Source organism: Polyodon spathula, chromosome 3 (assembly GCF_017654505.1).
Source record: "Polyodon spathula isolate WHYD16114869_AA chromosome 3, ASM1765450v1, whole genome shotgun sequence".
NCBI classification, from domain to species: Eukaryota; Metazoa; Chordata; class Actinopteri; order Acipenseriformes; family Polyodontidae; genus Polyodon; species Polyodon spathula.
The window spans coordinates 10,421,684-10,432,581 of NC_054536.1; the positions used below are offsets into that span (position 1 = coordinate 10,421,684).

The 10,898-nt window shown below is 36.3% G+C and overlaps 1 protein-coding gene across 1 annotated transcript; it reads right to left on the reverse strand.

Moving 5' to 3' along the window:
* Positions 1 to 955: 955 nt before the first annotated feature.
* LOC121312709 (V-type proton ATPase subunit d 2-like) lies at positions 956 to 10,463 on the reverse strand. Its single transcript, XM_041244409.1, has 8 exons — positions 10,228 to 10,463; positions 7,770 to 7,941; positions 6,463 to 6,641; positions 5,056 to 5,135; positions 4,517 to 4,594; positions 3,949 to 4,125; positions 3,487 to 3,564; positions 956 to 1,908 (listed from the first exon to the last, which is right to left on the reverse strand). Exons 1-8 carry the CDS (start codon positions 10,355 to 10,357, stop codon positions 1,747 to 1,749), a joined length of 1,056 nt encoding a protein of 351 aa, XP_041100343.1. The 5' UTR covers positions 10,358 to 10,463; the 3' UTR covers positions 956 to 1,746.
* Between the last annotated feature and the right edge of the window lie 435 nt (positions 10,464 to 10,898).

The following is a 10,898-nucleotide window of genomic DNA, read 5'->3' on the forward strand; positions in this document are numbered from 1 at the left end:
CGTTTGGGTAAACGCATGGAGAGAGAAAGACCGAGAGAGGAGCTCTCATTATTAAAAGAAAAGACGGGTTACGTGTTTTGTGTTTGTCTGTGTAATAATTGTCCGTGTTTTGCACCACCAGAAAGTTGAAGCAGAAATGCGTAGCTGTCGCCGAGGGTCACTACTGCACCACCGTCACGAAATACCTGTGTTTGCACTGACCACCAGCACAATTGCACTCACCCAGGACTGGTGACCGTGTGTTTGTTTTGTTCGGGACTGTGCCCTATTATTGCTATCCACGTGCTTTACACATTGTTGTGTATAGCCGGGGATTTATTATTTAACGGTCACCAGACCTGGATTATAAATAAAAGCACCTTTTTCACTGGAAACTGATGTCTGCATGTCACTCCTGCATCGCATCACCGCTACACCTGTTCCCCTCCACTAGCCACTTTGCCACATGCATATAGTGCACATTTTGTGAGAATGCATTTGCATCACATTTATGTACAGTGCTTATTCCTCTTCTTATACTTTCACTGTAAGAGTGGCCGAGTTTGAAGCCACTTAATCTGGCTGAAAAAAAAAAAAATATATATATATATATATATATATATATATATATATATATATATATATATATATATATATATAATGTGTTTTTCATTAGAGTGAAGCAGCGTCTTTGTATTAGAATTAAAGTCCTGTTTCGAAGGGGCAATTGCCTGAAAGACCCTACTATAATTTTATGTTCTGTGTTTATTGGATTTCCTTGGGTAAAGTCCATTCATTCTTTCCACATCAATCCAGGTCACTTGTTACAGCAGAAACACTACAGTATTGTATCTGTGGGTGCTCATGTGATGAGATGTGTGACTCAGCTGGCCAGTACAGTTATTCTGTCTGCTGCCAGGACATCAGATCTTCTGAGTCACAATACAAGATAAAGAATCTGCACTATAGGAACACATAGGATGTGCAACCAGTTTATTTATACAATAACTTGTAGATTGATAATTCGTTTTTTTTAGCAATTGTTTCCAAAACAGGGTTTAAGCAGTGGAAAGATGCTATAGATTACTATTAATAGGAAAAGTGTCAGTAGTCAAACTGTAAAAGTAATGATAATAACAATAAATGTTTGGATCTTTTTTTGTCCATTTTGTCTACAAATGCTGAGAATATGTTGATTTACTCCAGTTTGACATTAATTAAGGATATACAAATATTTAATGTATTGTACAATGCTATAGATAAAGGCATGCTCTCTGGTAACATTGCGGTTAGTCACATGGTCTGATTTCAGTCTTTGAAATCTCTACATATTCCAGATTGACATAAAAAAGAATACAAGCAAAGAACCAACAAACATTGGTGTGGCAGGGTGAGTGGTCCCTGTCATGTGTTTTGAATGCCCAGGCTGGGGGAAAGCCTGTGCCAAGGTGAGTTGCTGTTTAGTTTTTCTCCAGCTGAACAGGCCAACCAAACATGTGAAAATGTGTATCCTTCAATGGAAGGCCTGACCTAACTGGAGGGGAATGAAAACCATGTACGGAATGTGGCCAGGTTAAATTGGATGACTGACTGCCACTTTAACTTGGCCACATATATAAAAGCACAGGGCTAATACAAAATATTATACTGCTAGATCACAACACACAGGTTCCTTGTGTTACCATATTAGTGTTTAAATTAATATTTATTTCTTTAGAAACATTTCACATGAAAATGGACATGCCAGATGTTCTGCTTATTTCTGATCTAGAAAATAGGAATGTAATGATCAATCTTGGCTCTGTGTCTCTGAGCGATGCATTCAGCAATCCAGACAATGTTCCTGCACTCTTGCTCCTTCAGCTTGATGTAGGCATAGAACACTCCGAAGTGGAACTGGTTCATGAAGGCTAGAGTGTTCAGCTTGACCTGACAGAGACAGTGGAAACAGGTCATTTACTAAATGCCATTTTAAATGCATGCTAGCAATTTTAAAACCCATTTTCCTCACCGATGTGCAACAATCACTTCCCTAGCCTGTGTCCTGATGATAGAACTCACATACAACAAAGAGCATGCCTCCATTCCCAACATTGCTCAAGAGCTTCCCTATAAAAGTTTACCATGACAAATTTACACAGTGATTTTGCAGTTTCTACATGGTTATACTGTGCTTTTATGCTTTAAAACTTTGTTATGCTTTTACTATGGTAAGAATGTTTTGAGGAAAAGCCCTGGAGCATTTTGGTCACACTATCTTAAGTTACAAATACAATTATAGTGGTGCTCGTTTAAGTAATTCTTTACATAAGTGTTAGTACCTTTACCATTCTTTGCAGTATGTTTTTATAATTGTATGTTCTCAATTAGCACTGTGATTCAATATAGTCTTATTTCAGACATAGATGACATTGAACATTACAGTAAAATAAATAAAAAATAATAGCAATTCTATTTGAAGCAACACAACTTTATTTATATGTGTTGCTGGGCAACCTCTTATCATTTAAGATTGCTGTCTTTGTTCTTGTAGGCTTTACCATCAAAGAATGCATGGGACTGTCCTCCTAAAACGATAAGAGGTAGCCCTGTGACAAATACCGATATACTGTATAACAAAGACACTTGTATTTCTCATATGTTTTGTAGAGTTTATAATGTTTACAACTCCAATGTACCATAATACCCAAGCCTTGGCATTGGGTCAGTGTATTGAGGAAGCATATTTATGATGTCTAAGTATTTTAAGTAGAAAACAAAAGTGCACTGAACTGAAAAAAGTCTAGTATGCAATTATTTAGTCTCTTTTGTTATAAATGGACTAGAGGGAACTATTGGACAAAACAATATGATAAAATCATTTGTCATTGTATCTTAGTCATTTATTATTTGTTATTTCATTTTGTTCATCAGTTTAGCCCCATGAGATACAGACTATTATTTTCAAAGAGTCTTATCCTTTTTGTTTTGCACCACTTTGATTTATAGTTTCTCATTGGCTCTCAACTAAGAAAGAGTCTCGGTTTTATATGTGCTGCTTTAAGATTGAAAACAGAAACATAAGAACTAAATCAGTGCTTGACCCTGTTTAGTTTTTCACAGTTTAAATGTTTACTGTATGCTGTATAGATGTTTAACATCATAAATATGTGCTGTAATGTTACCTTGCTGTTGCCATCCTCATGCTATTAATTGACCCTGCTTTGTGATGGTTAAAAATATTTTGTGTACATTCTCTCACCCATGTATCATTCATGGTATTTGGTTTCCAATTCTTGTTTTGGTTTTGTTTTTCATGGCACAGGTGTTGAAGGTTAGAATAATCATTAAATGAGTCTCTTTAGTCTCACATTGATGTTGCAAAAAGCCCTTGCAAGGAACTAAGAAGAATCTTGCAATGGCAATTAGTAAAATATGTATTGCTATGAGCCTTGTTGAGCTCAAACTCGTTCAAAAGCAGTAAAGTAAGGATGTAATGAAAACATAAACAAAACAAGAAATGCTTACCTCATGTTCAAAGAATTTGTCTTCTAGTGTCTTTTCATCAGGACCGCGTCCTGATCCTTCAAAGAGAAATTTGTATTCCTGTGGGGAAATACATAACTTAATCATAAAAATAAAATAGCATGTAATGGCCTTTGTCACTCTTTTAATAATATCTATGATGGAACATTAATGTGTGAAATAGGTTAATATTTGTTTGGTAACTGAATCTGACTTTTGTCAGTTAAATATCTCAACAGTGGGCAAGCTACTCAATCACTCATCTTTTCACTGTGTTTTTATTCTATTGATGAATTTACTAAACCACTCCTGGGGGTAAACATTAAAAGGACTGCTATTGAGTGTCAGGATTTTTACCACTTTAAAATTGACTGTATAAATCTTTTTTTTTTTTTTTTTTTTTTTTTTTTTTTTTACTGATTCTTACAGTTATCTCTGCAAACAGCCGCCAATCACGTGACTTACAGCATAGTAATCAGCAGTGGCCTTCACATGCTCATAGTCTTCTGCATTGGCCAGCCTACGTAAGCCTTCTGGGTAAAGCTTTCCACAAGCTGGGAACAGCATCTGCCTGTCTTCCTTTTTCAGCTCCGTACCGAAAGAGTTCACTGTGATTATGAAGGCACGTCGGTCTGCTTCAAACTGCGTTAAAACAAAAAGATCCAAGCAGAAACAACAATAGAGATTAGAGAAAATATAATATTGAAAGAAGTTTGTTATCTTTCCTAGACTTCTTCAATGTACCTGTCTGTAGCATTGAAAGAGATTCCTGCTTTCTGTGAACCTTTGATATCCTCCTGGCCACAGCGAACGAAAAAGCCATCTCTATACCTTATAAATCTGCAAACGTGCATTGTAAGTCTCTTTAGTTAAGTGTTTGAGCTTACACTCCAGTCAGTAAATTACTTCTGTTTTTTGAAAGGACATAAATCCATCTTCATGTACCAAAATGAGAACCAGTAGTAAATCCCAGGCTGGAATAAACACTTTGAAAACCAGCCCTGTTGTCTTCATTACTAAACTTTATACTTACCTCAAGAATGGGGCACATTGTTTCCTCTGTCGCGCCTCCCTGTTCTTTACAGAATTTATGGAAGGATTCTATATAAGACTAAAAAAAAAAAAAAATTAATTATGCAAGTGACAAATGTCATTGTTACTGTGTTTACCATACAGTAAATAAAAATACATCATGTATGATATCATATGATTGTCTTATTACTGCTTAAGTTTAAATGCTGTCGATACAATTCCCATACAGCCCAAGAAAGGTGTACTGAAAGACAAGTAGATTGCAATGATGGACACATACCTCCCTTTTTACTGAAAAAATGCTGTCAGCCTAACAAATACCATTTGAGAAAAACAAACAATTCCTCAAGTTTGCTTGAGTGGTAGTGTGAGGTAAAATTGTTTGTAATGGAAAAATAATCCATGTACAACACTTTGAAGGTTAAATGGTGATAGTGGCTCTTTAACTACCTCTGGGGACAGCATGACTGGATCTCCTATCTGATAAAGAAGAGTGAAAGCTCAGCTATGGAAGGATGTAGTAAACAGACACCAACGTACCTTATACAGCTTATTTCTCATGATCTCAACATTCATTTCATCCATGTCGGTCTCAGATAAACAGTCTTGGAAAAACTGAGCTAAAATGAAAACCAGTCAATTCTAGGGGTTTCATCTATTACTCACATAAGTGACATTATGGGTGCGGAATTGTCAACTCCAACATATTCAATACATTAAACACATTTACATACTAGAATAAAGACATTTGTTTAAATTATAGATTCATACTTTGCAATGTATGATTAAGGGGTGACATTGTTTGTATTATGGTATCATTGCCCTTAAAGTGGCTTTTAAAAGTACCAAATAACAAAACAAACAACAGCTGTGACAATGATAACTGGTGCTTTCTTTGGCATGTTCTGTAGTGTTCGTATTAAAGCAGCTGTTTATTTTCTTTTTTTTTCTTTGCATTACCTTCCAGGAAGTCTGTTACTGCTGTACTTCCTGAACGTCTTTGTGGTTAAATGATCTTACTGGCTACAAAGCATGTCAGTCATTAGGGGAAGCAGCTGGTTGGTTACACATAGGAAAGAAGGCCCTGAAGGGGTGGGGATTTATTTGATCTCCAGGTTAATTGACCTGGTAAATTCAAGATACTCTGAAAGTATGGCTTGCAAACAGAGATGAAGCCTATAATAGTGCTGTACCAGATAGCATGTTTTTTTTTTAAATGAAATGTTTACTAAAACAAATGTTTCATTCAAGCTTCCCTCATTTAAGTTGAATGGACGTGCATGACAGAAAAAATGGATGCCTGTTCTGTTAGCTACAGTCCCCTGCACACAGTAATAGCACAGAGTTATATGATTCTGTACTTTATAAAAGCCACTATAAGAACAGCAGTGTCAGAATTACAATTCCAAGGGTGAGTGTTTATTATATTTTATTTAACTGCAATTTGATTAATTGATAAACCATTTTAATTTATTAAAGTGTGATTAATGGATTAACATTTAATTTATGATAGCTTTTTTTCTGATTACGTGGTAAATATATATGATCCTGATTTGAAAAGAATGTGTGAACCATTTAAATCCAATGTGCTAAACCTGTTTGGGTTCAACTTTGGAGAAATAGTGGCACCTAGCGGCCACACAGGTTCATCATACGAACATGTGGCCCATCAGTGCTCGTCTGGTTTCAAATACTAACTGATTCCAGAACTTCATCTTCAAGATGGAAGTCACGTGATCTTTGTCATACATTTTCCATAAAGGTACAAGAAGCTTCAGTAAACCACATCTTACTTATATTATATGTGGTGGAAAACCACATTGCATATATATGCATATATATAAATATATATATATATATATATATATATATATATATATATATATATATATATATATATATATATATATATATATATATATAAAAATATATAAATAAAAATTTTACCTAGAGGTGTGTCAACAAGTATGGCATTATAGAGCTCCGCAGGAGTCTGAGCAATACTGACAGCTTCCATCTGGTCAAAGCTTCCCAAAGGGTGACATTTTGGAACCAGCTCAGCTATGGGCCGCTGTCGCAGAGTGCCCGTGATCAGCAGAATCACGTTGTCAATCATGTAACTGAAGCTAAAACAAACCAAAATAAACAACAATGTGTTAAAGTAAGGCAGTAGCTTCAGATGTCTTTTTTTTTTTTTTATTTAAGAAAACAAAACAGAAACATTCTCCTTACTATTGTATGGTGCACAATCATTTTGAGTGGTTCTAGGTTTCTCGCATATTGCGTTATTATCATTTATATATTTAGCGAAGGTCAGTTCATAGAAATGATTTCCCTTATACCAATTGAAAAACTAACAAACCTTTAACACCACACAGTTAAAGAGATGTTGAAGGACAAAACAATTAGTGTGGCTCGTATAAAGGTCTCCACACATTGATCAGTTTCCTAGCTGCTGTGCGACAAAATCACAAAAATAGACACCAATCCTATTTTTATTTGCATCGCTTCAGTGTCACTTCAGTGCCACCCTTCGCATCTCAGGCAGTGTGAACTGCGTATGTTTGAGTTTTTTTATGTTTGTCATGGCATGGTATGATGTGGCATCCGGTGTGTAGAGGCCTTAAGACTTCTATACACAGAGGATTTAGAACTGCTTAAAGGTTACTACTGCAGCAAATTGTGTTTCTAAAATCTAACTATTTCCGATTGCTGTTTTGGCTCAAAACTGAATTGAAAAAAAGTACATAATGTGGGAATTTTGTGATTCCCCAGCAATTTTGTAATTGCATGCATTGCACAACAAACATGAGAAATCACTTTGAATAGATAACAGTAGTTAACAAACAAATAGCCATTTGGACTCCACAAAGCAGGAAGTGTGACATTAAGCAAGCTTTTCAATGGTAAATAATTCCTGTAAAGTTCTGAAGTTAAATATCACAACTGAAAAAGCAGTGACTATGGGACAGAAGTGCTGCCCAGTAAGTATACAGGGTCATGAGTCATGAATAAGCATGTCACACTGTATCTAATCACATGACTCATGTCAGGTGATCGTCTATCTGCACTTGTTCAGCCCTGTAAGAAATATTTTCCTTCGACAATAATACCCTTACTAAAATCAGACCATGAATAAGCCTGTTTCCTTTTTCCAAATGTTTAGTGCTTAAGGGAACTGTTAAAGTAGGCAATTGTTAGTTTTATTTAGCGAATACAAGTTTGATGTAAATCAGAGAGTTCATTCAACTTACGTGATAAAGTTGAGGAAAGTTGCCAGTGGTTCCAAGGAATGGTTTCTGAAGTATCGGAACTCAGTTAACAGTTTCTCCTTCAGCTTGTCATCAATCGTCGTCACTGTAAGTGGACCAGTTTCATTTGCTAAAAAGTTGCCATAATCTGTACTCTGGAGGTGTAGCTTCAGATCTGAAAAAATAAATAGTAGATGTTCTTGTAATTATATATTTTAAAGTTAACTTCACTTGGCACAGGCCATAATTAAGATGCGTTACCAATTCTCCACTACCCAAGCAACTAGGAGCACAGTAGGAGCACTGAAACTGTACCTTCTGCAATTTGTATCTGGATTTAGTGTTATGATGTTCAAAGCCAACTAGATCCTCTTACACCTGCACAGTATACACAGCACTATAAAATGTATTCCAGATGCGGTCACAAGAGGACATAACTCATACATGCCAACAGTCCCTATATGGTTGGGACAGTCCCGATTTCCTAGCAAATGTCCCACGTCCCGATGCAAGAAAGTCCCGATATTCACCCATACAAAAATCATTTATTCTGCACAGTAGAATTAGTGAAAACCACACGCTGTGCTCTTCGTGCGGCTGACACATCTGCTGATCACTAACTTATACAAAGGGAAGAACGCTTCATTATGTCTATTTTTACTGCCATAATTGTTGTGTGGTGTTGAGTTGGAGGGGGGGGGGGTACGTCTATTATAAGATAATGAGTGTTTTCTGCGTATGACCCCTAACATGTATGACGCATATGACACACACACCCCACCCCAGGGGAAGAGTATCCCGCTGAACAGTTTCCAAATGTTGGCAAGTATGTATAACTGAGATGTTCAAAGTGAACACAGATATAAATATCTAACATCAGAAATGTACTCAAAGTGTAGTATTCAGTGTGTTTAGTCGGGTTTCTAGCTGCAATAGTGAGCAGCAGCTCTCTCCTCCATTGGTCCATGGGTATTGAAGTCTAGATGAGCTCCCAAACATGCACAGTCCCATTCAGGAGTCATATTTAATTCTGTCACTGACCTGCTCTGTAGTTCCAGTATATCATTCCATGTGTTATATGTACTGTAGTTAGAATTGGAAAATTACATAATATATGCATGTGCCCCAAAACATGACTAGAATGCATTTTGTAATGTCCATCAAAGCATGAAGAATGATTGCTTAGGAGCAAATGCTTTGTTGCCCATAATGTTTTAACTACAACCTATCTATTGTTATTACAATAAATGTCCCAATGTGCATTTAAATAGAATAAGACAACAGTGGTATGCTATGTTTCAATTTCAGTTCTTGGAACAGATATTTGTTATGCATAGAATGTAACAGTCTGTATACTAAAACACTGATTTTACCTGACCCATAACATAATGTGCAGATACAAAGATAAAGACTTACTCTGGTGCAGGAGTGAAACTGGGTAAAACCTGAACTGACTAATGCTAGTCTGCATTTCTCTTACTAGAACTAAGAATGGTCAGTTTCAGTTGTAGCAATGAGAGTAAATATGTTTTATGCAAACAAACAGAGCAAGTCTTGTTTAGTATATAGAACAAATTAGACAATGCCAAAGCTACACAGGTAACTGAGGGATTTAGAATGCCATATACAAAGTATTCCATTTTGGTTGATAGTCTACAGTCCTCATGACACATACATTATAGAACAATAAGACGTTCTTTTTTGCTTAGTTATCATCTGCAGATCTAAGCACATGCAAATAATGCAAAGAACCTGTGGTGAAATATGGTAATTAAAGATGGTTTGCCATGGTGAAGCAGCAGTGGTGGGATAGTGCTTTGTTGGACAGTTCCAGTATTCAACATGTGTTCCAATGAACCAGTTGCTGACAAAATTCAAGTTAGTCATGAAAGGTTTCTCCCATGAGATTATTTTGGAAAATACACTCCTTATTTTCTTTTTTTTACCCCTTTCAACAGATGTGGCAACCCAGAACAGGTATTTGTTAATTTAATTTATTTCCTGATTTATCTATCACATGAAATAACAAATCTACTGAGAACAATCATTCTTTAATTATCTTTTCAACTGTACAAAGTGTATGTATGACTGTGCTGCCTGAGTCTACATCTCCCCAGCCTTTACCAGTTTCAAGTTGGAAAAAGCTGTTTCCTCCCCCCACAGTTTCACTTTGTTAATTCTAACAGGGTGACCTTCAGTTGCAATTGTTTAGTTGTTTGCACACATTTTAAGCAACACTATATGAGTCATTTCTGTGTTGAAACAATCAGACAATTGACACAAAGCGTTTGAACATTCAAATAACATCCCATAAAAACTCACAGTGTTTGCAAAACTCTTGTTCATTATGTTCACTATATTTTGTTAGAAATAACCCTGTGGTAGCAATAAATAGAAAAACAGACTTGGTGCTTATTATTCCCACACAATACAACAGAAAGCTTAAAGAGCAGCTCCTTACCTTCTATTGTTTCACACTGTACCAGGTTCTGATAGTCAATCTGTTTGAGGATGCCAGCCTTAAAACCCCTAACGAGACCCTCCAAGTAGCCACTGTCCACATTGAAGTACAATTCTGAGTAGCCTGCCATCTTGCAGTGACCTCTTTATCTACAGCACCTGCTGGTCTTTGTTTCTTGACCTTTCTGTTCTGCCTGGATTTTAGAACCCTTTCCTATCACACAGCATTACACAGACAGTACAGACAGATCAGCTGATTGCAGCTCCTCCCCTTCTTACTAGCTCTCACAGTCTCCACCCATTGATGTAACTCAGATCTGCTGTTTGAGTAAACTGAGGGATTTGCATGTTATGGTATTTAAATTCCAAACTGTGGCTGTTATGTGAACCATGTTTATAGATACGTTTTTTTTTTTTTGTCACCATAAATTGACAAAATATAGCTCAGATGAGTGCAGAATATTACATTGGGGGTCAGAACTTCATCCAAGTTAGAATAAAGGTTGGAGAAAACAATTGGGATTACCTATACAGGACCAAGCTTTATAGGAAATCTAGAGCACTGCCACAGCTAGCCCAGTTATTTTAACATCATTCATATCATTTTCTGGACAGCTCTTAACACTCTGACATCACATGCAAAACAATATTTTAGTGTACAAAACATTAGGA

Excerpts from the sequence above, each read along its gene's own strand:
- LOC121312709 (XM_041244409.1), bottom strand. The coding sequence starts at position 10,357 with ATGGCAGGCTACTCAGAATTGTACTTCAATGTGGACAGTGGCTACTTG. Across the intron at positions 4,595-5,055 it reads TGAGAAATAAGCTGTATAAG|TCTTATATAGAATCCTTCCA; the intron begins GTACGTTGGTGT and ends TTTTTTTTTTAG. Across the intron at positions 4,126-4,516 it reads CAATGTGCCCCATTCTTGAG|TTTGAAGCAGACCGACGTGC; the intron begins GTAAGTATAAAG and ends GTTTTAACGCAG.